At 40.9% G+C, this 27,548-nt stretch overlaps 1 protein-coding gene across 1 annotated transcript in view; it reads right to left on the bottom strand.

Moving 5' to 3' along the window:
- Positions 1-5,934: 5,934 nt before the first annotated feature.
- Positions 5,935-27,548, bottom strand: part of MAST4 (microtubule associated serine/threonine kinase family member 4) — a 312,006-nt gene continuing 290,392 nt past the window's right edge. The window contains exons 22-31 of the mRNA XM_075727088.1: positions 23,261-23,383; positions 22,903-23,015; positions 20,852-20,979; positions 20,517-20,749; positions 18,436-18,636; positions 15,364-15,593; positions 13,438-13,560; positions 11,525-11,661; positions 10,635-10,816; positions 5,935-9,800 (exon numbers count right to left, since the gene is read on the bottom strand). Of these exons, the coding sequence (XP_075583203.1) occupies positions 5,935-9,800; positions 10,635-10,816; positions 11,525-11,661; positions 13,438-13,560; positions 15,364-15,593; positions 18,436-18,636; positions 20,517-20,749; positions 20,852-20,979; positions 22,903-23,015; positions 23,261-23,383 (5,336 nt within the window). The remainder of the gene's footprint in view (positions 9,801-10,634; positions 10,817-11,524; positions 11,662-13,437; positions 13,561-15,363; positions 15,594-18,435; positions 18,637-20,516; positions 20,750-20,851; positions 20,980-22,902; positions 23,016-23,260; positions 23,384-27,548) is intronic.

Genomic DNA, 27,548 nt, shown 5'->3' with positions numbered 1-27,548 from the left:
TATGACGTCATGCTCAGTATATAAACTTGGGGGGGGTGGTTGGCTGGGGGGCAGCAATCGCTGCTCAGGAACTGTCTGGGTATTGGTCGGCGGGTGGTGAGCAATTGCATTGTGCATCACTTGCTTTGTATATTATTATTATTATTATTATATTTTTATTATTATTATTTTACTTTATTTCAATTATTAAACTGTTCTTATCTCAACCCAGGAGTGTTTCTCACTCTTACTCCTCTGATTCTCTCCCCCATCCCATCGGGGTAGGGGGGAGTGAGCGAGCGGCTGCGTGGTGCTTGGTTGCTGGCTGGGGCTAAACCATGACATGGGTAAAAAGTGATAGACAAATACTGAAGTTAAAAGGGAGCATGATGCAGTTCATAGCCTGGGATAGGCACAAAAAAAATTGCCGCCAGGTAGTAACTGTGGGAGATCCACAAATGTCAGCGACTTCAGGGGAAAACTGCATGTTGGGCTGATGCCTTCTGAAATGCCTCTTCGTTTGGAGAGACAGACACAGGATTTAAACACCACCAGTTTCTGAAAAGCTACCCAGTGTCATGGAGTAGACTCATGTAGACTTCAGTTGTTAAAATTCAAAACACAGCTGAAAAGGCAAAATGGTGAACATATTCCTGTGCAGTATGTATTTGCACAGAGTATTAAAGTAGACTTTCCTGTGACCCATCCCCTTCTCTCTACACAACTTGCTTTTGATTACCATATCTTATCTGTCGTCATTTTTCTCTTTGATTTACTTTACAGTAAACCTGCTTTCTTATTTGCCTGCAAAGCACCATTCATAGGACACCATGTAAACAACAGTGCTGAACAGCATACATTGTATGTTTCAGGATACACAAATCCTAAATCCAGGGAGTGATTATGCTGAAGCAAAATCTATATATGGCTATAATATACTAAAATACCCAGATTACATATTAAAACTTTTTGAAGTCTAAAGATTTAGTCTTCTGGGGTTACTTAGCAAGGATATAAATGGAAAGAGACAGCAGATTTATTTTTCTTTATAGCATTTGTCTACCCAGACAAGCTCTGATCTGATGCAGTCTTTGGTTTCCAGTCAGGCCTTTTATCTCGTATTTTTTCAAATACAGCTGGGGAGCCAGCACACACGAGAGAACAAGGGAATCACCTGACGTGAAGGGTGCCTAACAGGATTGAGCTCACCACCATCCTGGCTCCTAGGCTACAGATGTCACTGAAGTAATGGTACAACGTAAAACCGCAAAACAGAATTTGTTTTCAGTATTTACACAGAGAAGAAACTTGAGCAGATCTTCACTAACAAGTCACATTTCAGATACTGGTAAGCACCTTTATTTCAAGTGGACAACCCAAAAGTCAGAGCCAAGCTCTTTCTTCCCCAGCTATGCTTAAACCAGATACTATTGGTAAGATGCAGGTCAATTTTTGAAACAAGGTTTTACTCTGAACAGGATGGTTGAAGAGGCCAATTTCTAAATCTGTTGACTTAAAAAAATAATAACCTAATGTCAATGATGCATCTTTTAAGAACTTTCTCTCATTCACTGGTCTTGTCTGTACGTGGAAAAACAGCAAGTGAGATTCCTTCCCAGCCACTCACTCATACCATACCTCCTCATGTGGCAAATACAATGGAAATTCTTCTCCCCCGGCAGCAGATGACATCTTTCTCCAGCAAATCTCTCAAGACATCCTCTCCCCTGTACCTAATTCACACCTGTATTTTGAAGGGCTTGCTGTGTGCTAGAACTTACCTACATTGTTACTGTCTTCTTACTCTGTAGCCTTCTCCACAGTTGCTGATGTTCCCAACTCTTTGCAGCTTGAACCATAACCTCTAGCGTTGCTTCCTACCCTCAGTTCATTCAAATCCACCCTTGGCAGATGCCTGGGAGATTGAGCCAGTCAGTGCTATGAACTACTATATTCAGCGGAAAGAAAAACTGTCACTAACCCAAGCCATGAACTGGGACGTGCATCCATATACCCTGTAATAGCTTCCTGTCCTACAATTTATTCTTTCTGAGCTGACATCTGAGCTACCATCCAAATCCAAGCCTGACATTCCTGCTAAGTCTTGCAAACTACACAGGAGTAAAATATGGGGTCTAAGAGAGCATAGCAAACTGGGAGTTCAGTGCTGAAGAAGGAAGCCCACGTTTCCCTTTCACACCACGAAGGCATTCCCATCCCAGGTGAGGTGCAGTCTCTTCTTAGAACAGTAGAAGTGAGGATGACAGGCCATGCCAGATCTAATACCGATAACCTTTCTCTCCCGACTTCTTCCTCAATGCAAACCCCTTACACCACCCCTTTCCTCTGTCCTTGAACGCTGTGGAGACTCGCTCTGGGCATGCAGGTTTCTATGCCTCCCTAGGCAGAGATGACTGCTGCTGTCCACAGCCAGAGATGGCACAGTGGGCAAAGCAGTTAGATACAGAGCCAATCCTCAACTCGAGTAATTTCCTTTCCCTGAGCTGCTGGATCCTGCTCTCCCCTCCTCATCACACCTCCTGCCAGTGCACCAATTTTGCAGACTGTCTGCCTTCTGCTGGTTTGTAGCAAGTTGGGGGGGCATCTGCAGCTTCCCCTCACCTATTGGTTTGAAACAGAGAGCAAAGCAGGAAGAATGATGCTGTAACAATGCTGCACTTGGTTTCATACAGAGGAAAAAACACAGAGAAAAAAATGCAGCAATAAAATGTGAACAAAAATAACGCCCCCTGCCAGGCAAACAGTTCCTGGCATGTGCCAACCAGCTGTGCAGAGCTACAGGCAATGGGACAGTGAAGACGGGTATTTTAATACACGCTCCTCTGCAAGAAGTGGGAAGATGAAAATCGGGGGAACAATAATCCTGCCCTGTTGCTCCTCCTGCCAAAAGGATTTTTCTTCATCAGAGGCCATGGATACTCAGGTGCTCTGCTCCAACTCCCCTGTCTGGTTCACTGCATTTATTTTACCTTCTATTATGAGAAAAAAAGAATAAAGGGAGATTTTCAGACATTCAAGGGGTAAAGATTTCAAAACTGCGCACTTACACGCTGTAAATGTAGCGTCAATTAAAAAAAAAAATAAAGATTGGGTATTTTGAGAAGGTACTAAAAACCATACTGACCTATTGTAATGAATGATGATATATGTTTTGGAGGAAAGATTTAAATGTCACATTACAGCCTACTGCCATTGTCAGCTACCAGTCAGGATATGTCGTCCATCATCACCCTGTGCCTACCTACCCAACAGCAGAGCAGTGGTTCCAGCCACTGCCTGAGACGAGATACTCAGCTATGCAGACCACCTCCGTCTCCAGACCAAACTGCGTTTCCTCATGCAAAATCCTTGGCCAGCATGTGCCTTAAGGGGTGCACTGAGTTGGCTCCAAAGGAAAAAAAAAAACCCAAACAACTGCTGCCTCCAAGTACAGCAGAGATGTGCCTTAAGTTAAGAGTGAAAGCAATTCAAGGAAAAATACTAACACAACAGCATTTCATGCTGAATTTTTATTTCAATGTTATGCAACTGCATAAGTATAAATAATCGTGTTCAATATACAACAATTATGACATCAATAAGGAGTTTCTTAGAGAAAATAAGACTGCAAACACTTTATTGCACAGACCCTAACAATTTTTTTCTTTTTTTTTTCCTTTTCTTTTTTTTTGTAAGCTGAGGAATCTACAGCAGGAAGTCTACAAAAGAACACATCAGATCTACAATCACATAAAGACTGACCAAGTAGCACACAGGTAGGAGGATCTCTAACAGCTTACTGATAAGGTAAACACCAACAAACAGGTACTACATAAACACAAGCTTAAGCACTGCTACACTGCAAAGAACTTAACTGTCAGAAATGATAATGAACTATACAAAATATACATAAAGGTATACTGTAAACAAAGAGCTAGATGTGCTTTAAAGGAAACAAGAGGATAGTTGAAAAAAATGCAGAAGACTGTAAACTAGGAAATACCTCCCAGACAGAAATGTTATGTTGAAGTGCATTAGCGTTCATTTGTAGTAACTGCCAAAGCACAGATGAACTGTAAATGTCGAGACCATTTTATCTTTAGAACTGCTCAAAAAATATTATCCATTGCTCACTAGCTCCTCTGTGAACGCATCAAAGGTAGTATGAATATTCTAGTGCCACATGAAAAATCAGAAGGACTTGTTTGTGATACTATTTTTCCATGACAGGTGTGCTGTAGTCCAACTCAACTAATCAGTATAATGAAGTTTTCACCAGAGGGAAATGAATTCTGCACACTATCAGTTGTCATACAAACCTCCTAGTCAAGATTACGCTGTGCTTTTATGAACAATTTTCTAGCTTTTGAGACAGAAAGACATTCCGTAAGCCCTGATGAAACAGGTAGGGGCCTAGCTGTACTGTGGGTACATATAACAGAAATAAGCCAAACGACCATTCTGTTGATCCCAATCATTAAAAAACACGCATCTGTGAGGGTATTTTGTAGTGCTTCTGTACATGTTTCAAATTTTACCTTTCATCCTTCAAAACAAACTAAATACCTCCACGCTAAAATGATCGGTCTACATGTTCCACAGTATACAAAATTTAAATAAGGCTTAGCAAAAGTAAGAAGACAGTCACATTCTAGCACCAAATAGCTCCAACAGGTTGCTTTGTTACAAAATGCTTCTTTTATAAGTACAGTATTTACTTTTTTTTGCATACAAATAAAAAGATTATGTTATGAAATGTATGGAGCTACTCAATGCATTTAGAAGTGAATGTGAAACCCAGAATTACTTGCTAAAAACAGCAAGTTAACTCTACAACATAAGGCCCCAGCTATGTATTAAAATCTATCGGATGTCCTGAACTTTTTTGAAGATATGATACTGAAACCGCTTTTTTTCCTTTTTACCTTAGTTGTCATAAAATTGAAAAAAAGCTACAGCTGTATGAAGCCAATTATGCAGACCTATATGCCATGGTAATACGTATTCTCTAAATGTATTAAAAAACAGGGATGAACATACTAGTACTGCAAATCATGTGCTTATGCTTGTGCCTCACACTGTAAGGGTCTGACTTTAAAAAAGCTCAAGGAACTCAAGGAAGAATTGCAGCAAAAACTAAGCACACAACATGTGCTTCAGAGTCTCGGCTTTGTCTGAGGTGAAGGTCATAGAACACACTCCCAAGAGACAAGACGAGAACCAACATTTCACCAGAGAACACGACTCTTGCTGGGACGCCCTGATAACCAAGTGGTCCTCCCGTAGCTTTAACGACACCTACTCTAAGAGATAGGCTTTGTGCAGTAGGGAGATGCAGTTAGGTCCTGTGTTAGATCTGGTGAAGCAGTCAGCCAAGTACAGTACTATCAAAATTGGATTATTAAAAATACATGTAAAAACTCACAATAAGTCACCATATTTATTCTGTACTAGTATTTTTTTAACTTCTAGCTAGGATTTTTAGTAAGTAAAAATGTGGCCTGTTTTTGTCTTCCAGTCAGACCAATGCTTGTGCATGTCCATGCCAGGTCTGAGTTTTAATAATTCGGTTTCATATTCGAGTATGGCAAATAAGTGGCAAAGCAACTATCTTAAAAAAGGGAGAGTAAACAATGCAATCAGCAGCTAAGTATATATGCTACATTCAATCCCCAAACACATCACTAGGTATTTACAGAGGAAATCTTATCTTCAACAGCTTTCAGCTGTAAAGGTATTTTTGTACAAATACTATATGGTAACAGTTTTACCGGTTACAATTGGGAAGGCATTTTGAAAAAAAAAGTCCTCTCTTTACATATCCCCTTATCCTCTCTCTTCAGTGACATGAAATTTTTGCTGCACAAAGACACGACACAGTGCTGGTTTAAAGGCAGTCCAATATATTGACATTGTTTCAGCTAGTCTTGAATTCACATCTGCCAGGTCTTACAGTTAACAGGATTTTTTGTGAGGACTGCTCCGCGAAGCTTCCTTTCCTCGCCGCTGCCGAGCTGAATCTTTGTCGTTAGAAAGTGCGATAGGGCGGTCAGGTGTGGTTGCTGACCTGGATAAATCTTTACCTACATTCTGTTTTCTTGAAGCAGACTGCTGAGCCTGAACAGCATCTTTTCCCTTTACATCCACAGTGTTAACAAAAAAAGACTTTTCTTGATTTCCAGGTTTCCCCCCAAGGTTTGAAGCGGGGTGGTGGGCTTCTACTACAACAGCAGCACTGTGCAAGGCCATCAGTGAAACACTTTTAGTCATTTCTGCCTTACCGCTCCCTGCGGAAGACGTGTTTTTCTTATTTAGTTCCTTGCAGGTTGCAGAAATCTCAGGTGAGCCTGCTTTAACTTTTGCTGAAGATCCATCACTCTTCGCTGAAGACAAAACAGATACCTCTTGTCTACATTCAGAGAAACTGGCTGAACAAGTCAGTGGCTTTCCTGGTGTTGCAGCCACACGACTGCTGGCAGCTGACAAATGTTTTATTGCAATCTGCTTATTTGCATCCTCTGGCTGTTTTTGATTAACTTGTCCTTTCCCTTTTGAATCTTGAGAGCTTTTGCTACTTGCAGTTGCTTTTTCTGTTCCTTTCCCTCTGGCATCACAGTTTGAGAGGCAAAGAGTAGGCTCTACTTTCCCACTGTCAAGCTGAACATAAAGTGCATCAGTGCATATTTTTCCTTCGGGTCTTTTGTCTGCAGGGATCGTCTGGTTACTAGGACTTCGGTCTGCCTGTTTGCTCAGCAAGAGACAGTCTTTCACAGTGGAAAACTTTGGAGACATGGTTTGTTTTTCATTGAGGTGAAGTTGCTTTTGATCAGCAGATTCCCCTAAGCCTGCTGGTTCTTGCCTCTGCATCTGCTTAGAACTCTCAGGGCCTGCTGGTACCGGGTTGACAGCAGAGGATTTGGGTTTGGTGTCAGGAGTGGTACTGCTCATTTGGAAGATGGCCACTGAGCCATGCTCCAAACTCACAGGCCTTTCAGCCTGCACGTGTTCATTGCTCATTTTTCTCAAAGAGCCTGAAACAGAAGAAAGGGGATCTAGCACATTTTTACTGGCATGTTTCCCATCTTTCCGGGAGCTGGTAGACACCTGAATAATAGTTTCTTTTTCTTTTATGGTTGGAGTGCATGGTTTTTGTGACAATGTCTGTTTATCCAAGTACTTAGACTTAGAGGAACTTGTATCAGAGACTGGCCTGTGTTTATTACTGCTGCTTTCCACATAGGTGGCAGCAGGCTTCACATGTTCTTGAACACCTGCATGAACATCTACAGCACAGTTTCTGCTTACAGTGTCTCTCACAGCAGGGGAGCCTGAAGTGTTAAGCTGCTGCCGAGGAACTTGGCTGGACTGCTCTCTGTCAGTAGTTTGAAGCCTTATGTCAGTGAGCTGTTTCTGATCTTTCTTTCCTAAATCTTTGGCATTGTCCTTCTGCACAGAGGAAACTGGTGCAGACTTCTCATTTCTGGGATCACAATCTATTGAGGGTTGCATGGGCCGTTTGGATGGAAGAGCTTCACTCTTTGACTCTGCGATAACTTTCTTAGACTCACTGAGAACTTTCTGCTTGGTTATGTCCCTTTCCACAGAACTACTAGCAACACTGCTGTCATCTTTGCCTAGCTGTTTCAGTGATTCTTTGCCATCCTTAGGTTGTGCCTTGGGACCAGCTGCCTGCATTTTTCCTTGCATCTGAGGTGGAATGGCAAAATCAGCACAATTTTTTTCATTGCTTTTGGAGTAGCTCGTTATCAGGACGTCTGAGACAGATACCTTCAGAGATGACTCCCTGATCACCTCGACCTTTGCAGGGATAGGCTCACAACTTCTCTGGGCTACTGACTGTTTGGCAGGCAACTCCTTTTCTATTTGCTTCTCTTTTCCTACAGCTTTTTCAGGAGTGCTTTGGACAGCAGAAAGTTTGGAGTATGTTTGAGTAGTTTTAACACTCTGACTTTGAGTAACGCTCTGACTTTGAACAACACAAGACTTTGCCTCCATTGAATTGTCCTTTTGTTTTGAAGGGGAGGTGTCTTTCTTTTGAACAGCTTCAGTAACAGAAATACTGCCTTTAGTAGCTGGGCTAGAAACCTTTTTCTCTGTCACTACTTCTGCAGCCACAGGGATGACTGGTGGGTTTGGAGAACTCCTGCTTGTTTGCAGAACCTGAGGCTCTGGTATGTTGACTTTGCCAGATTTTGAATAGCTTAAAAACTGCTCTTTCTGACTCCCTTGTGATGCTGGGGGCTTAGGAGATCCCCCATCACTGCTGGTGCTCTGTCCTTCCAGCAGCACGCACAAAGGCAGTTCAGTCTTCGAAGCCTGTGGCCCAGAAAGTAAGGCAATGTCTAGTGTGCCTTCTATTGGCTTCAAACACGAAACAGACCTCCCATCAAGTTTATATTCTGAAGGACTTTTTCTGACAGGAGCCTCAGTGGAAATAAGGGCTGATTTTTCAACACTCACATCCGCTCGGCCATTCAAGGTCTTGAGAGGAACAAAAGAAACTGAGTTAATCTGAGCAGCATGTGCACTGCTGATAAATGCTCTACCATCAGCAACAGCAGTGGAGTCCTGCTGTATGTTTAGGGGTCTGCCTGTATTAAGTTGAAGGCATTCATGAACAGTTGATGTCAATTTGGGTTTTAGCACTGGACAGACACTATCATCTTTTTCTTCCATGGACATTTTCTTTCTAAGATAATCAATATTTGCAAGTTTACCATCTAATCTTTCAAATTTGACAAATTCTTTTGTGGGTACATTTTTATCTGCGTTTTCTCCCTTTGCATTTAGCATCCTGTCAGAGGACTGAGGTAGTGCATCCTGCAGTGTACATGGAGGGGAAATTCTTTTGAAGTCGTAAGAAACGTGACTGAGTTCATTAAGCGGAGGCCCATGACACAACATCTGTGCATCTAAAGCAACACCATCATTTGATCTCAAGTTTGCATTCTTTTGAAGGGTGTCTTTGAGTATGCCACCAGCTGACTGGGTCTCCAAAGCAACAATTTTTGTTTCAAACTGATTTGATCTTTCTAACACCTTCTGGAATGCTTTTTTGTCTCTTTCTTCCAATCTTAAAGTATTGGGATTTTCTGGTTCACTGCTAGGTTCATGTATAGCAGCATTTACTTTTTCAGCAAAATCTTGCTTTTTCATAACTATCTTGACCTTCAGCTTCTCTCTGTCTAGCTCATCGATGGATTCTTGCCTACCTAATTTTCGGGAGATGGGTCGCTTCAAGCAGCCCTGCTCTGCAGGCCTGACTCGTGTGAGTGATGGCACATCACATACATTCTCCTCCAAGCTCTGAAGAGTTACTTCCCTTTGGGACAATTCTCTATTCACTTCTTCCTGTGTCACTTCCAGACTGTGTTTTCGTGAACATAAGTGTTTCTTATCATTGCCGTAAGAGGGTGCAAGCTTCTCTTCAGATTGGACTCTCTTTAACAGTGGAGATCTTGGTGGCTCTGCACTCTTTGGCCTAACAATATGCCTTACAATAGTTGGAGGGGAGTGCATTTTGCTAGGAAAAGATTGAGCTATTTTTGTATTTCCAATCGAATGTCCTAGCAATGGTGATGGAGATCGCTGAGGGGATGTCGGCTGGGGTGTTGGAGAAGGTGTCCGTGCAAGAGGGGAGAGGGGAATACTGCCAGCTGATTTGCGTCTTCCCGATCTGTATCTTTGCCCACCAAGCTTTGGACCCAAGCCATGAAGAGTGCTGGGTCTTATGTGTCCTGAACCAGCTGGAGAATTGGGAGCACTTGAACTAGGGGAGCTACTCTGGGAAGAGTTAGTACCTACAAAAAGAACAAACAAACAAACCAAACAAACATAAGATTAGCAAGATTTTTTTAATCTTGTCTAAACATTCAGTGAGACACTTTCACCAGTCCAAAAGGCCTATGTGCCATCCGCTGCCACAATGTTCCAAAATTTGGAAGGTTCTGAGTGACTGGGATGTAAATGCCTCATCATTCCAGTTATGTTGCTATTTCTCCCTTTCCCCCTCTGTTCATTTATCCCCTTTAAGTTATCACTTCCTTCTACTTAAATAGAACAGCTAATGCTTTCTGCTACTTCAAAGCAATAATCAAGGCTTTCCAAATAATTTACCTTTGCCAAGTGACAGCAGTCACTTTTAGTAGACCCTAAAATCCTGACAGAAGTAAAACAGGAAAAAGGGGCAGGCTTTTAGAAGCCAGAAAGATGTGTATTTCAGCACCCAGCCCACCTTTTCAGCAAGAAATCTGCATTCATGAGCATCCATGCTAGATCCATTATGTAGCAACTTTTTCCTCAGTTTCATTCTTTTATCAATCAGCCTCTCCAAGGCAAGATTCTACCTCTTATTCCAAACTTGGATTGTTTATTACTGAACTTACAGCCATTAGACTTGGATTTAAACTCTGGAACAAACCTAGCACACAGTTCCCTTTTAAGTGCTTCTGTATCATGAAAACACCTTTGATTTTGCATCAGGAATCTTTTTACCTTTTTCCAGACAGAAACAAGCTGTTCAATGATTTTGCTTGTCAGAGCTGACTACTCTTAGCAGAGTGTAACAGATCTGGGGGGCTCACAAGAAGTAGAATACACTTCAAGTCCTCTTTCCTCCACTCCTTCACACTCACCAGATGGAAAATCAGGAGTAGAGCGGTAGCTGGGGGTAGGTGATCTAGGAGATAAGCTGTGGGTTGGAGACCCAGGCAGGCTCTCCCCTGATGAAAGTGATCTGTTCAGGCAGGAGAAACTTCTGCTGGTGTGAAGAAGAGGAGAGGGTTGCTTGGCCAGCTTTTTAAAGAGAGATCTTCTCCTAGTGTGAGAAGAGCACAGATTTAATCAGAAGATGAACAGAAGATACTATTACCAGAGGCAAAACTCTTGCAAACTGACGTTGCTTCCCTCTCCCATTACCCTCAGAAAAACAAATATTAAAACTATGTTTACATGAAAGCAAACCACACTGCAGAGCGTGAAGTTTAGAAAACATCCTGATTTGCTAATAGGTGGGATAGATATTGTAACTAAATGTATTTGTACTAAAATTTACTCACTGTATTTCAGAAGAACAGTTAGCTCCTTGTGAGTATCAATCTTCATTTTCTTAATTTAAAAGCCCACCAAAACTGAAGGAATATCTATAAAATGCTAGCAATGTATTTACAAAATACACATAAACTTACCAAACTAAAAATGCCCATAAACTTAGCACTAGAAAGTTTAATTAAACAAGTACAAAAATATATAGTTAAACCAAATTAAGATGCAACCTCAGTTATTCACTTTCTTCCCCATACCTATATGTGTGCCATGCAAAATTTTTAGGGGTTATTTTAACAGATCTAGTTTAGGCAGAACAGGATTGGAAGGACGTGTTACAACCATAGGATCTCATGGAAGAAGGTAAAAATATGTAGAAGACAAAAACAGAGACCTGCCTTAACTCTATATTCTAAATTAACTGCTGTGTATACACACACACAAGGTAACATATTTGCCATGAAACAAAAGAATTACTCACCTCTCTAAACTCTCTTTCTTCTTGGTTTTCTTACTGCGTCTGACCATTCGGCTCCTGCAGCTGTTTCGCCTGGCAGGTCCTGTCTTGATGGAAGTGTTTTCAAAAGGGGTTGTCGTTACAGAGACTTTGTTACCACTCTGCCAAAATGGAGGAGGAACCTTTAAGTGTGAGTAATCAAGATGACTTTGCCTTAAATTGAAGCTATACCACAAATGTGAATGCAACGAGACAGAACTCCAGCATCAGAGTAAGAGCTGGCAGTGCAGGGAGCCCTAGGCAGATGTTGCCAGGCTAATTTATGTCAGATAAATTACGACTGGAAAATTCTCGATTTCTGCCAAACTTCCTAAACTTCCTCCATTCCAGCTTTGGGACAAGGAGAAATTCCAGTGATTGTAGCTAGACAGGAGGAGACCATGGATTGACCAAGCCTGCAATTTTCAAGATGAAAGCTTCTACAAAAACATCATATTCTCCCACAAAGAACAGCTGTCACTGCACAGTGGTCCATTCATTGGCCATTCATGTCTCAGGATACTGTTACAATGATGAAATGGAGGAGAAAACTTCAGTCTTCATTATCAATCCCAATCAGTCCTTTTATCTTGCTCAAAAGAGGTAACAAATATAATTAAGTTAAGCTTTTTAGGACTGTGTGCATGAACAGGTGACTCAATAAGTAAAATCAACTGGAAATATCTGTATTATGTTTTAAAAATCCATACCTCCTGCCCAGCACTGTATACCACACCAGTGAACTTCTTTTCAAAGGAATTCCAATAGCCCAAATTAACTTATGAGACAGGACATTTGGATAAACAACAATCTCTTGTTTTAAGGTCACTTTTGTTAAGTAGTGTGCAGGGTTATGTTTCCTTTTTTCTGTATCTGACACAGAAAACAACTGCAGACCCAACTACCTAAAATTACACAATTTTCTCTAACACATTTCTTGCAAAACTGGAAAACTTGTAAGTTTCTCCTGGTTTCAGAGGAGAATAAAGACAAGGAAAAGTGTATTTTGCATCTTTTCTCAGCTTTTTATATTTTCCCATTACTTCATTGCCTTCCAATCTTCTTTTATGACTGACTTCTCCATTTGACAGGCAAAGCTCAGCATGTAACACCAGAAATTGTTAATAATATAGGAAGTAAATATACAGTTGTCTAAAATAATTCTGACCTATGTTAGTCTGTGCTGAAAAGATTACATAAAAACTGCAATACAATGAGCTACAGTGAAAAGCTAAGACATTACCATTCATCATAAAAAAGCTGGTTGGTTGGTTTGTTTTTAAGGAAAAACTGTAATTTTCTATTAGGATAGACCTCTGAAAACTCCACAGGAGAAAAAACTGGTAGATTATTCATAAAAGTCCAACTGCAGGATCAGAACTTCATTAAACAAACAAGTTCTGTGGGACATGCCTGGCTATATGTGAGACAAAAACTTTTTGGGCCTTAAGATTATGAAAGGCAAGTTCCTGTACAGTAGGCAAGAAAATATTTCATATCCTTTGTTTCCACTTTTCCTCATCGATTTAACTTTAAAAGAAGAAAATAAGAAGTAGCATCATCATCAAAAGCCTGAATTACCTGATGAACGTGGGGGAATTCAAGAAAGTGCTTGAAAACGTCAAGTTTTTTGAGAGACAGACACACCTCTCTGTGTCAGTGCCTTGAACGTACTTCAGCTACCCCAGCAGCAGTGCCAGTTTATTGCAGAGAAACTAAAATCACAGCAGGATATATGAATTCATTGACCTTTCTCCAGATCTGTGCAATAGTGGCTTAGAGTTTGTACTTCAACAACCACAAAATCTGATAACTAATCTCTGGAGGAATTAAACATAACCTCTCAACCCTTGGTGAAAATGGCAAGCGCTTTTATATTCCATTTATCCAAGAGTTACCTTTAACAACAACTCAATGACTTCCGTATGAACAAGACCATGCACTGGCTCTCCATTGATATGAGTAATCAGGTCTCCAGCTTTTAAACCCGCCTGGTGAGCCGCACCTCCTTCTTCCACATTCTGGGTATCAGAGACAAAGAGAATATACACAAAATGGACTCCTGTTTAACCTTCATACTTTCAAGAATAGGCTTTGTTTAATGAACTCTTTCTATAAAACCAGTTGGCAGTGAAGATAACTTAACAGATATTAAGTTTTATAAAGGAAGAAGAAAAATCAGACCAGCCATTTCATCATCAACCACTTTCTGAAGTTTTATACTTATATGGGGCCTGGAATGGTTTCAAAGCTCACTGGAACGCTGCTTGTTGCCACTGGTATTAAGTAAGCTCTGTATAGCAGGGCAGTTTTCATGCATGATAAAGAAGGGGTGATTCACTCCCCATGGCAAAATTTCAGAACTGAATGAAGATTTTTAGGATCCAACACTGAGAAATAGTTACGTAATTAAGGCAGTGGTCACGTGCAGTACCCTAATCATGGTAAAAATTAACGCCACCATATAGTTAAGGATTGTTTTCATTTGGTTCAAATTCACCAGGCTGCCTATTAGAGGGAACAGTGCAGCACAAAGGTGACGAAGGACCAAAACAAACTGAAATGCAAATTATTTTGAGGGTGACTTAAATAACTTATTATATTTTAAAATGAACTTTTGAAGAATTTTAACTTATGCAGCCACTACGGAGGCCTGGAGTGCTCAGAGCTAAAAAAACCCAACAAACCCATAGTATTTTGAAAAAGCCAAGGTTTCACTTTGACTGCAATATACCATTTTCTTCCCCTCCTTTCACTGATGTGATGCTACAGCAGTGGCAAGAAATCCAATTTTTTTATTTATTCCATTATCAAATGTACCCTATTCTCCAGATTCAATGTCCTTGATGGGTTAATGGGTCTGAGAGGTAAACAACATGAATGAAAAATGAGTAATACACTACCACATCAGTAGCACTGCTACTTCAAAACCTACAATACACATTTAAAACAAAGCACAGCACAAAACTTCAATGCTTTTGATATATTTGCAATCAAATTTTCAACATTATTTTAAGGTACTTGAAATACTTTAGTTTATAGACACACACAACATTTATGTATGTATAATATATACATTATAACAAATATATTTTATATCAACCTCAATAACAAAATAAATATAAATATTTAAAGAAATATATATTTATTTTACAATTAAGGAGGTTGATAACCAATGAAATGCAAGAACTGCTGTCTTTTCCCTTAGCCTGTCTCCCACTTTGTTCAAATCAGTAGTGAACAGAGGATGAAAAACATATGATTTATTCAAGACAGTCGTCCTCCCATGCCACAGAATCCTCAAAGATATTCACAATTCCAAATGATTTGCACATTTCTACACAAAAAAGTCAGTGCTTGAAATCAGCCTACTTGTGTCTAGTAAAATACTTCTGACTTTCATGATTCCCTTAATTGACTCAGTTTAATAAACTCCATGTGTATTTCAACAATTTCTGCTTACAGTCTCCTGGTTTTGCAGATCCTGCCCTCAGTCAAAGAGGGGCTGCACCAAGCCTTTGTCCTGCCACAGTACTCTGAACTTAGACCCAGCTGTTCACAATTGCCAAACCTGCCAAAAGTCTAAGTGACCCGTACAGAAGGTCACCATCGTGTAGGTACCACTTCTGCTGAAGGTGGCTTGTGTCATCCCTACAGCCAACACTGGTCTTGTGTAGAGGCACGAAACTCATTCTAAGAAAATTGTTTGGCATAACATCATGATTTAAACAGTAACTGTCATCAAATACATACAAAAATCAAAAGCAAACACATCACTACGGTTTTCTGTGGCTGTATATAAGCAACAAAAGGTATTATCTTACCCAAACAATATGGTGCACAGTGTAGATATCACTGTCACCCACGTAAACCCTGATTGCTCGGATGGTGAAGCCGTACTTTTTTCCTGAACTGTGAATCACTATTGGTTGATGAGGACTTGCAGCAGCAATCGATGAATCACGGCTGGGAGATGAATCTCGGGAGGATGAAGGGTCAGATGATAGGGAATGAGGAGACATAGGACTTCCCAAAGGAGAAACACCAAACACATCTGGAAGAAAAAAAATCTGCCTATTAGAGTACATTCTGAGCACACACAAATACAAATACAGAACAGGGAATCTGCTTACTTTTGTGACACCTTTTTGTCAAAATATACCCTTGTCTTTGCATTAACACTCTCTCCTCCTCAGTCAGTGTATATCTTACTGAATGAGAAGTTTAACCAACAACCAGATCTTAGAACTAAATTTCTTTCCCTATAGCGTAAATTGTATTTTTTAATGCAAGGGTTAACTTATTAGATGTAGACTGCATTTTCCTTTTAGATAGGAAATACACTCATTGCTAACTCTGAAAGAACAATTCCCAGCCTCTTCTTAACAAACACTCATGAAAAGAAAATCAGTTTGGTAGCCGACCCAGAACCATCCCCCAAATCATCCAGAAGTGCTGAACAAAGCACTAGCAGGTTTTTTTTGTTTCAGTGATATATAGATACAGATAAAGAATACTGTAATTAAAACACAATATCTAGTTGGTACATAGGAGAGTAACTCAATGCTTGTAACCAAGCCTCCATTTCTACATTCTGCTACATCATGTAAGACCAGAAGAATTTCTTGCAACAGCAATATCAATTACAGCTTCATTTTATTTCATTGTTTTGAAAGCACTATGTGCTCATGCTCGTGCAAATGCAAACACAATTGCAGCAGCATAAAACACTTTGGTGATTTTAATAGGGTGACAGCTCTGCAAAGAAATGCAGCCCAGAAAGAATCCAGGTTTGGTGTCCATGCTGAGCCATGTCATGCGAGGGCAGATATGCTTTGACAGCAGAGGCGCTACTCCCTGGATGCAAGTCACCAGAGACTCCTGGAGATTGGTATCGCTGGGTTAATGCTGAAATCCCAAAGAACAGCCAAGCCCCAAGGGGGCTGTCACTGTCACCCTCCGGCTCTGAAATACGCCCAGATGCCCCGCCCTCTGCTGCATGTGGGACATCTCCTGTGGCCCTCAGCTACAAGACTTAGGTCAGGAACGCTGGCCTGTTGCTGTAGTTTATTTTATGGGTGAACATGAATAAGGAAGGTTTTTTAGACAGTATTCGGTGAAGCTAACATAAGATTTTGGTTGATAAAGATATAATGATAACATTTTTAGGTGTAGGCAAAGCTAAGTTTGGATTTTCTAGAACAATGCTGAAATTAAACTGAAAGAAAAACTTAGTTTAATGAGCACAGTAACTCAATCCATATCATCTCCGAATTTAATGATTCTTACACAACAGCTGTGGAAGAACTACTAGAATACAAACTGATGAATAACTCTTGAATGTTACTTGGCTGTGTAATTACCTGTGTGTATATCATGCTCCTGTGATAGCTATCTCAATAATTAGCATGCACTACAGGCCCTCTACAAGCAGAAAAAATAACCATGGTGCTAACTGTTGTAGGGGTATACCAAAAAACCACTTATGACATTTGGGAGAGAAATATTATTTGGAAGAAAAAAGTCTACACAAGGAATAAGCCCAGAGTGTTTGCAAGCCATTTGCAGTTTTCAGTGTCAACACTGCCCTGAACAGTCTGAACACATGGTCGCTATCTTTCTCATTGTAAAAATAAAGTAATCTTCATCTCTCATGCATTTTGTGAGAATGTTCATTCACATTCAGAGAGCATGACAGAAATGTTAAATATTCTTTTCATTGTCACCTAGTTGTCCTTATTCAAGCAGGGGCAAAATACTCCTCTTTAACTGAGACTCAACATTTTCCTCAGGACTTATCTCATTAAAAAAATCCTCATGGTTAGCTGCTGGAATTATAGGTACTGCACAGGAAGCCTGTGTTGTTCTTTGAACTGTATAGTAAAGAATAAATGAAAACATGAGGTGAATCAGAAATTCCTGCAGTAACAGGGATCAGAAGGGCATTTCACCTCTCCAAGGTCTCCAAAACACACACGCAATAGCACAGTGTTTGCTCACCAAGGTATTAAGGAGCACATAGGGCACATGTGCTTTACAATGCAAAGACAGGTCACGTCTCAGAGAGCCAGAACCAACTCTTCAACACTGTACAAATCTCCACTAGCCTGAGGACTCAAAGCAACCCGCTGAAGTTACTGTCAAAGCCACCTTTGCACATGTGGAGCAAGTGCAGGGTTATGTTGTCAGACCAGTAGACACTTAAACATTACACCTAAGGTCTAAAGGCAGCATACAGCCAATGTGCCAAGTTGAGACATAATCCCACTTTTGGAAAAAATCCCTCAAAGTTTAGGAAATTTGGACTTTTATTCTGAACCATTAAAAAGCAAAGCACCAATGCTTCATCTGGAAACACTGAATACTACTGTTATACTTCCACTTATAGCAGTATCTCTAGCTTCAAATTTTGAGCACTCCATGTAAGCCAATGTAGTACAAACAGGAGCCTACATGCTATTTCTACTTTTGTAACACTTCTCTCCAGCTTATCACCCTTTACTTATGGCAGATGGGAAAGAACTAGTCAGGCTGAATGTGCTGCTGTAACAAACAGCTATTCTTGGAGCTGCACACAGTGAGCTACTTAAAACATAAGCTACACCCCCACTGTAGGATGGGCCAAGGACTGAAGCCTGCATCCTGATGTGCATGCACACAGTTGAACACAAAGTAGTGACCACTAAGCTACATTTTTGCCTGTCAGAGAAGGTCCCTTTAGCTGTAATGCCACCACTGTAACTTGCTGACGAGACTGCACCATCTAGTAATGCACATGAACGACAAAAGAACCCAAAAAGCGTGACACACTGGACTCTCCAAAATCTTGCATTTACATCACAAACCATCAAGTATGCATAAATCATAACATTTCAAGCAAAAAGATTTATCTCTACCTCCTGGGATCATGAGGGACAAAGCACTTGCAGAAAGGGACTTTGTGACTTTTCCAGAGATCTTCTTTTTCTCTGTGCTTTCTAATCGCTGACGAGCCATGTGAGATGCAACTTCACTGCGTGGCTTTGAGGAGTTATCTGTGCTGTCCACACTCTCACTTCTTCCGTTTATCTGATCTAAGTGCTCTGAAAAACTGCCAACTGTACAAAGAAGAAGGGATAAACACATTGAGGGAAAACTGGGGGTCAGGGAGGGGAAATGGTACAATTGTGAGATAGGAGTTTTTCTTTCTGTTAACAAGTTCATGAAACAAAATTACAGAAATCTGAGCAATTATTCCAGCCTTATAGAATGCATAAACATTAACAGAATGAACTGAAGCAACAGTTTTTTGTAGTCACTGACTAAAGTAAGAGACAAAAGCTGAAGCAAGTCTGGTATCTCAATATGCAGCATGCACCTTAGAGAACTTGATCATACATTTATTTTTCATGTGAACTTCTCCTGAAGTAAATGAAAGGCTCCAATCCTACATAAGTTGCTATCAGCTTAATAACTTTTCCCAAATCATTAAAACACTAAGTATAATTTTATTTGTAATTCGTATCTTTTGCTTTTATTCTGTGTGAGGTTTTCTACCACACAGGAAAAAAGATACCTGGCACCACTAAACTCAGTGTTACAACCACACTGGTATTAGCCTATCATAGGTAATGAACTTCCACAATACTGAATGAAGGAAGGACAGCAATGTTTCAAACAATGAAAAAAAAAAACATAAAGGCCTTGTGTCACATGAACAACCTGCACGTGATTTCTTCAAAAATTCAAAGATGTCACATGAAAGTGTGTGAAAGTTTCGTGTGTCACAAAGATGACAAAGGAAAGTCTTTATGTAACACACACCAAGGGTAGGTCACCTGTTTAAACCCAGCAGTAATTCCTAGCGTTCCTTTAAGGTCACTGAATATCCTGTTGCTAATGGACCACAGAAAAATGGAATTACTCTTAAATGTAACTGATAAGTGACAGAAGAGGATCAGATGCTTTGAGTTATCACTGTGACTGCTGCGCTAATGTCAACAGCACAACACAGGGCTGGGGGGAGCGAGCAAGACTTGGGATTCAGCACAGCCAAGGTTTTAGACAAGGGAAGGAGATGGAAATGGTTGTACAGCTGGATGAGCCTGAGCAAATTGCAGACTACAAGGGAAATTAGAGATATGGGAATAGAAAGGGGTATCTTGAGAAAACTCAGTGAGCTGCAAAAGAGAAATAAGCTGAAGACAGGTAAATGTGTAGAGAAGGTAACTGGAACCTATATATGGACAATCATGAGACAGATATGCCTAGATCTATGTTAAGTATCAGGTCTTCCAACAGTTATACAAAACTCTCCTTGAATGTACAAAACCAGTGAGACGCTAGGGCCCTGGATTCTACTGAAATGCAAGCAAATACTTGAGCTGGGAGAAGGATGTGTAATGGAAATAAATTATTTAGTTGGGAATGGTTTACAACACTCCCTCCTAGATTCCTAATGACAAAAATGACTTCCACAAGTCAAAGACAACCCTGCTAATTCTGAAAGGCGTACATCATTGAGATGTCTTAATTAAAAACACGCAACGGTGCAGCACAGAGTGTTAGAAAACAGCAATACAGATCAGCTGGAATGACTCCAGGATGATCAATCAAGAGACCACCAACTTCAGTGAGGGAAGACATAAATACAGTGCTTTAAGTGCTCAAGGGATCTAAGACTCCTTTTCTCCACAGAAGGATCCTGCAAAGGTTCTATGGTCAAGTCACCGTTTTATTCACTTGCCTAGCAGCCCTCCAGAGTCAGTGGGGTAACACCAAATGTTACCATTTCCAAAAATGCCGAAACTTTCCCATACATATTTTCATGAGATTTTATTAGCTTCAGCCTGAGCCCAAACAAGACCCCTACTGGGATGGCTTTTTTTAAAAGCAGTTCTGAAATACAGGACTTCTAAATCCATGAATGATACTGCTAAACAAAGAAGGTCCACAACTGTTTCTAATGTCATCAGTCAAGAGACCCACTGTGCATTACCTGATAGTGTGGAGCTGCTGATCGTACTTGCTGGAGTGGTTACTTCAGGTTCATCTTGCACTATTTCCTCGCTCACAAATGCAGGCTTTTCCTGTTCCTCCCGGGGTCCCACTAAACCAGTGGAATCATCCTGTTCTCCTTCAGCTGATATGGCCAACTTCGGAAGCAAACCAGAACTGTGTCGCTGCTTGCTACTCCCAGTGTCAGAGGAGACGGATGTAGATACTTGTTGTCTGCATTAAAAATAAGCAAACTCTCATGCAGTTACTGAGATGAGGAGGCCTGCTACCTGGCAAGCAGGACGTGGACCACTTCCAGCACCTCCTCCTACTTACATTTCAGAATATTCTGAACTCCAGCTTAAAGATTCCACAGAAGGCAATGTTACACTTTTTGTTTTGTCTCCTGCATCTTCCTTTTCTTCACCTTGTGTTTGAGTGACTCGATCTATGCTACTAAAAACCTATTACAGACAAAAAAAAACCACAAAAAACCCAACTCATCACTGACATATTTGATATAAAAAGACATGCAGAAAAGCACATTTCAGGTTGTACTCTGCATGTTCTAAATGTTATACAGTATTTCAGAGTGCAAACTTCAAACTTCTTCAGCCTTTTTAAATTTCCAAGAGTTTGTGTTCTTAAAATGCTTTCTTATTTTGCTTTCCTGGCTCCTCACATACAGGGTCACGAATAATGTCTCTTCTCATTATGAATTTATCAGCTTTCTTCCCATATCACTGTGTGAACCAAGACAGTACAAACAAAATTCATAGCCTTGGGGTCTCCAGTGCACATCTTGGATTAATTCACAACCATAAAGCCAATCAAGGTAAAAAAGTCCTAACCCTAAGACACTGACTTAGAATCTATGAGTCAGGTGTGGAAAGCAGAAAAATTAATCTGAATTGACTTTGAAGTTAAGAATAAATTACTTGTCTAAAGGATTTAGAAAAAATAAACTCTGATCACTGAAGTCTGTTGTTTGCTTAGCTGACAAAGAGCACACAGAAATTGTCAGCTGTATATTCTACAGCCTGAGAAGCACAGCCGGCGATGCAATGACATAATGACATTAACAAACCAAACTATTACTGTGGTACAGAGCTTTCAAAAGGACAGAAGTTCACAGAATCACAGAATGAGGTCAGAAGGGAACTCTGCAGGTCATGTTGTCCCACCCCTCTGTACAAGCAGGGTAACCTAGAACTGGTTGCTCAGGACCACATCCAGTGGGCTTTTGAAGACCTCCAAGGATGGAGACTGCACAACCTCTGGACAACCTGTGCCAGTGTTCCATCACCCTCACAGTAAAAAGGTGTTTCTTTGTCTTCAGACAGGACTTCCACTTCCTGTGCTTCAAGTTTGTGCCCACTGCCTCTCATCCAAGTTATCTCCAAAGAGACTACCTCTTCGAAATATACCACCAAGTCAAAATAAGGAATTTACATAGAATGGGAATAACTACATCCATGATTCCTATCTCTGCTCTTCCATGCTATCACAGACACAATACATATGTGGTATTGCAGAGCCAGCATAAAATCCAATTCCTTAAAGCTTAATCCAGGACAAACAAGATACAACCACAGACTTTCCAAATACCTTTAAACAGTTCCTAAAGTAGGTTAAAGGAACTTTTTAAATAGATAGCTTTTGAAAAATCAATGCTGGATGCTATACTAAGACTAAAAGCATGCTCATTAGGTATTCCAGTTCCATTATTTCCTGCCAATGTGCCCTCCACAGTACTTCCTGAGCATGTCCACTCTGCTCTTACTGGCATCCCTTGTCCAGCAATAATTAGCTCTCAACTACTAAAGTATACTACCCTTTGCACAGTCAGCTTTACCTTCAATTCACAGCATTCAAACTGCTCCCTCAAATCCACATCTCTCCTTGACCAAATCACGTGCTAACCACTACTTTGTTTTTTCCCTTCAGTCTAATATAATTTAATTAATAGCTACTATAGGCTAGTACTGTAATCTTTGTTATGCCATCACCTGCCAGATACCCAGGACACAACTGGAGCAACATGCAAACTATGTACAAGGAAACCAACGTAAGGAACGTGCATTAGCATTTAGCAGAACAGTTTCCCTAAGTTTTCTCTTATGCTATCATGAATTTTCTACAGAAAATACCAACCTATTTATACAATTTTCTATCACTTTCTTAAGGATTCAAGAAGTAACTTCCCTACAGAATCTTCCCATATTTTGATTTAATGGTATTCATTTCATTCTTGCTCAATTTCAGTTATTTCTTGAAGAAACAATGCCCTATACATATCTTCCATATCTAACATTTCCAAACTGTATAAAAGTAGCAAAATGTTTATGTACACAATACATACTAACATTAGCGCAATTTTTACTTACTTTTGAAAATCTGTGTGAACATGAGGAAAACTGTCTTATCTCCAAATTAAAATCTTCATCATTGGTATCATCTTCTTCCTCAGTTTCCATATGGTGGTATTTCTCAGAACGAGCTACAGACAAGGGAAATAAAGTATTTGACCTTATCAGGAAGAATGGGTACCAACCTTTAATATTAACTAAAAGCATAATTTTATTCTTAAGATTATTTCTGCTGAAATGTCAAACCACCAGTGAAATTGCAAGCTGCCAAGTGGTTCTGATAAAGGAGATTTTCAAAGCAGCAAGCAAAAGTTAAAGGAAGTGATTATTTAAACAAGGCGTTCATCACATTTTTTTAATACCATCAAACACCTACTGTCAAAATAACTTGTGTCATCTTCAGACTCCAATTGTGGAATAAATTCTGCTTTCTGCCTCAGCAGACTATTCCAGTCAAGGCTCCTGAAGAACTGATGCTGCTTTACTTCATATGCACCACCTGGGGGAGCCAAAGAAAAACACTGATCAAATTATACCAAATCCTCTGACATTAATTCAACTAAAGCCCTGGCCAATAAATGCAAATTATCAGGGAAAGGCATAGTCATCACTGTAGGCAGAAACATCTACTACCCATTTCCACTAGAATCTCCTAAATCTGTCAGAGCACCTCCCTGTTCCTGCTTTGCTGTTGCCATTTCTTCAACAGTGGTGACACTGCTGTATCATCTTCCCTCTTTTAACATTTCTGTTTTCCTGGATATACTAATTATTATGTCAGCTACACATTAGTCAGAAGCATCAGATGTAGTAGTAGTAGTCATGAAAATATAAGTATGCGGACTGGATGAGTAAGTACAAGTTCGAAAGTAATTCTTAACAGTCGCTCAGTGAAAAAAACATTGCTGATCAGGAGCTCCTTTTGGTGTTTTATGGCAGTAATACACAGTTCTATAGGAAATACCTCATAATTTATCATCTTACCAATTACTGCCTACTTGTTATAATGTGTGTTTAACAATTACACTAGTTTCAAGTTAAGAAACAACTGTAAGAACACAATGAAATACTGATATTTTTGTCCTGGGGAGGTAGGCAAGGATGTTGTCAATAAGCATAAACCTAATTCTAAAAACTGAACAGGTAACCTGCAGCACCAAGAGTTACTGCCAACTTGATTGTATTGGGTTTAGAATGCATGGTTTTGGTAGCAGGAGGGCTACAGGGGTGGCTTCAGCCACTACAGCTGCTAGAAGCTTCCCCCATGTCCGTCAGAGCCAACACCAACCAGCTCCAAGACAGACTCACCACTGGCCAAGGCCGAGCCCATCAGCAACAGTGGTAGCGCCTCTGTGATAAAATATTTAAGAATTGGAAACAAACAAACAAAAAAGATGGGACACAAACTGCATCTGGAGTGAGGAGTGAGAATATGTGAGAGGAATGACTCTGCAGACACCAAGGTCAGTGAAAGAGGGGGAGGAGGGTGCTCCAGGCACTGGAGCAGAGACTCCCCTGCAGCTCAGGGTGAAGACCATGGTGAGGCAGGCTGTGCCCCTGCAGCCCATGGAGGCCCACGGGGGAGCAGATATCCACCTGCAGCCTGGGGAGGACCCCATGCTGGAGCAGGCTCCTGGCACGACCTGTGGACGCGTGGAGAGAGGAGCCCACACTGGAGCAGGTTTGCTGGCAGGACTTGTGACCCCGTTGGGGACCCAGGCTGGAGCAGTCTGCTCCTGGAGGACTGCACCCCATGGAAGGGACCTGCGCTGGAGCAGTTTGTGAAGAACTGCAGCCCGTGGGAAGGACCCATGTTGGAGAAGATCGTGGAGGACTGTCTCCTGTGGGAGGGAGCCCACGCTGGAGCAGGGAACAGTGTGAGGAGGAAGGAGTGGCAGAGACAACGTGAGATGAACTGACCACAACCCCCATTCTCCGTCCCCCTGAGCCGCTCAGGGGGAGGAGGTAGAGAAATCAGGAGTGAAGTTGAGCCCAGGAAGAAGGGAAGGGTGGGGGGAAGGTGTTTTAAGATTTGTTCTTACTTCTCATTACCCTACTCTGTTATTAATCAGTAAAAAATTCATTTCCCCGAGACTCTTTTGCCCATGATGGTAGCTGCTGAGTGATTTCCTGTCCTCATCTCAACCCACGAGCCTTTCGTTGTATTTTCTTCCCATGTCCAGCTGAGGAGGTGGAGTGATAGAGCAGCTTGGTGGGCATCTGGTGGCCAGTGAAGGTTAACCCACCACATTGATATACCATGTAAACTTCCCTATGTCCAGGCTAAATCACGAGAGCGCCATAGAAAAAGTGTGAATTCTCCAGGATGGGTCTCTATGCCAGAGTGTCAAGATTTCTAGGCTGGATTCTTTGCTTTTCTGACTGCACCAGGGAGAAATTCCTAAAGCCAAATCTTCCCAAAGGAAACCAAAATCACATCTCATTGTAAGTCACTAGCCAAGGAATGAACATTTCTCTGAGCACAGTAATGGGATATTACATCAGAATAGAATCATAGAATCGTTTAGGTTGGAAAAGACCTTTAAGATCATCCAGTCCAACCATTAGCCTAACACTACCAAGTCCACCACTAAACCAATTAAGGGTAGAGCAGTACTTTCATGTTTCCTGGCTTGGTGGCTGGATCCTTTTTTAATGAAAGTAAAAACTAGAAATCATTAAGGTTGGATAAGACCTCAATAGTGTAATTCTTGACTGGTATCAGACACTTCAATCCCAAAGAGGTCTTTTCTCTGTCATTTTCTGTCTTCGAAAGAAGTATAGTATCTATCTCTCTTCCTTCAACTGGACTACGCCACTCAGGTCTCCTGAGCTGATAAACAATTACGATTTTCATGGAGTGTTATGCAGCTAGCCAATATGTATTAAATAGATAGAACTGTCATTTGAAATGCATGGTGGAGCCTGGGATAAACCTGCTATTTTCCAGTGCACCTGTGGGACCTGTCACATTGCAGCCTCTGTTTCTATGAGTTGTTTCTGACACTTCAAAAAACTTTGCTGTGGTTTCTAAACACCCCTCTGTGCTTTCAAAGAAACAGCTGCCCAATTTCCTTCTTCAGACTGCCAGCTCTTGCGAGACCATGAACGGTTGAAAGAGATCAGCCCATAAACGAGCTGCACAGATGCTCCATGTGGTGGCACTGACCATTACAGTAGTTAAGCCAGCCTCATTCTAGCCAATTCACTTTCTCAACTAGCTGTAGCAAAAGAGGCAGAATTTGCAATCTATTTCTGATCCAGCCTCTCACAGGGTGACAGCACTGTTTTTACCAGGAAAAAGCATCCTTGCAATGAAACAACAATTCCTGGAAGGATTATACATAAAACAAGGGAATGGAACTAGTTGTGGCTCTTTGTTTTGCCTTTGGCAACGGTGCCCTCTGCAGCAGATGAAGCAGGCAGCAAGCGGAGAAGCTGACTGGGGCATGACACCTCCCTCACTCTTAACTTGTTCAACAGGGGGCAAAGGAGAACAACAAACTTTGCTGGATGCCACTTACTCCAGACCATCAGCTACAGTGAAGTCCAAGGGCTGTTCACACAGATCCCAGATGCTCAGGGAGCAAGGGACATGCAGTTCACTCATCTCGGTCACATCATCATGTCCCAAAGGAAGACCTGTCGTTTCAGACGATGTCAATACTTGGGGCCTGGGTTATACTCATGTTCTCCGAGTAGCTGTGGTAAGGCCAGTTACGAACCGATTCCTAAAGCTCCTTTTTGTATTAGCTCTAAAAATATGCAGCACAATCTGACCACCAGACTCAGTTTTGCCACCAATTTTCTAAGTACTCTCATGCTGACTAAGCCTACTACTTGGTTTCCTTAGCATCCCCAATGTATTTATATTCAAGGCATACAGTGTTCCCTATAAATAAGACTACACCTTTATATAGAATAGAATCATAGAATTGTTTAGGTTGGAAAAGACCTTTAAGATCATCCAGTCCAACCATTAGCCTAACGCCTCCAAGTCCACCACTAAACCAATTAAGCGTAGAGTAATAATTAATTTCATGTTTCCTGGCTTGGTGGGTGCATTTTTTTTTAATGAAAGTAAAACTAGGAATCATTAAGGTTGGAAAGGATGTCTAAGATCATCAGTCCAACCATCAACCCAACACTACCATGCCTACTAACCCATGTCCCCATATTCAGGCTCTTTTTATGTAGGAGACCTTTTTTGCTGTGTTTACATAGTGCTTCGCCCAGTGGGATGGCAGTCAGCAACTAGGGTTCCCATACATTAACACTTTAAATCCATTTACTTCCTTAACATTCACACTTTTGGTTTTATTCTTTTCATGCAAGGCAGTAGCGCTTGCTGAATGAGAATGACAAGACCTTTCACAACACAACCTCAGAGAGTCATTTGGGAATAATTAGTTCAAGTACTCATCAACCACCCTAAAGCCTGGAGGAACTAATTTACCAGGCCAAGATACATCTGAAAATGGAAGCATCAATTGTGTACTGATTCCCCTTCTCTATTTCTGTGTTTAGTTATTTAATACTGTATTCATGAAGGAACCCCATCCAATGGCTAACTGGGTCTTTGAGAAATTTCTGTTTTATTTATCAAATTAAGAGAAGAGTAAACATGAATGACCACATGTAAACTCCAAAAAAAGGCCAGTTAT

This window comes from Pelecanus crispus, chromosome Z (genome assembly GCF_030463565.1).
Source record: "Pelecanus crispus isolate bPelCri1 chromosome Z, bPelCri1.pri, whole genome shotgun sequence".
NCBI classification, from domain to species: Eukaryota; Metazoa; Chordata; class Aves; order Pelecaniformes; family Pelecanidae; genus Pelecanus; species Pelecanus crispus.
This window is presented reverse-complemented; position numbering and strand designations above follow the sequence as displayed.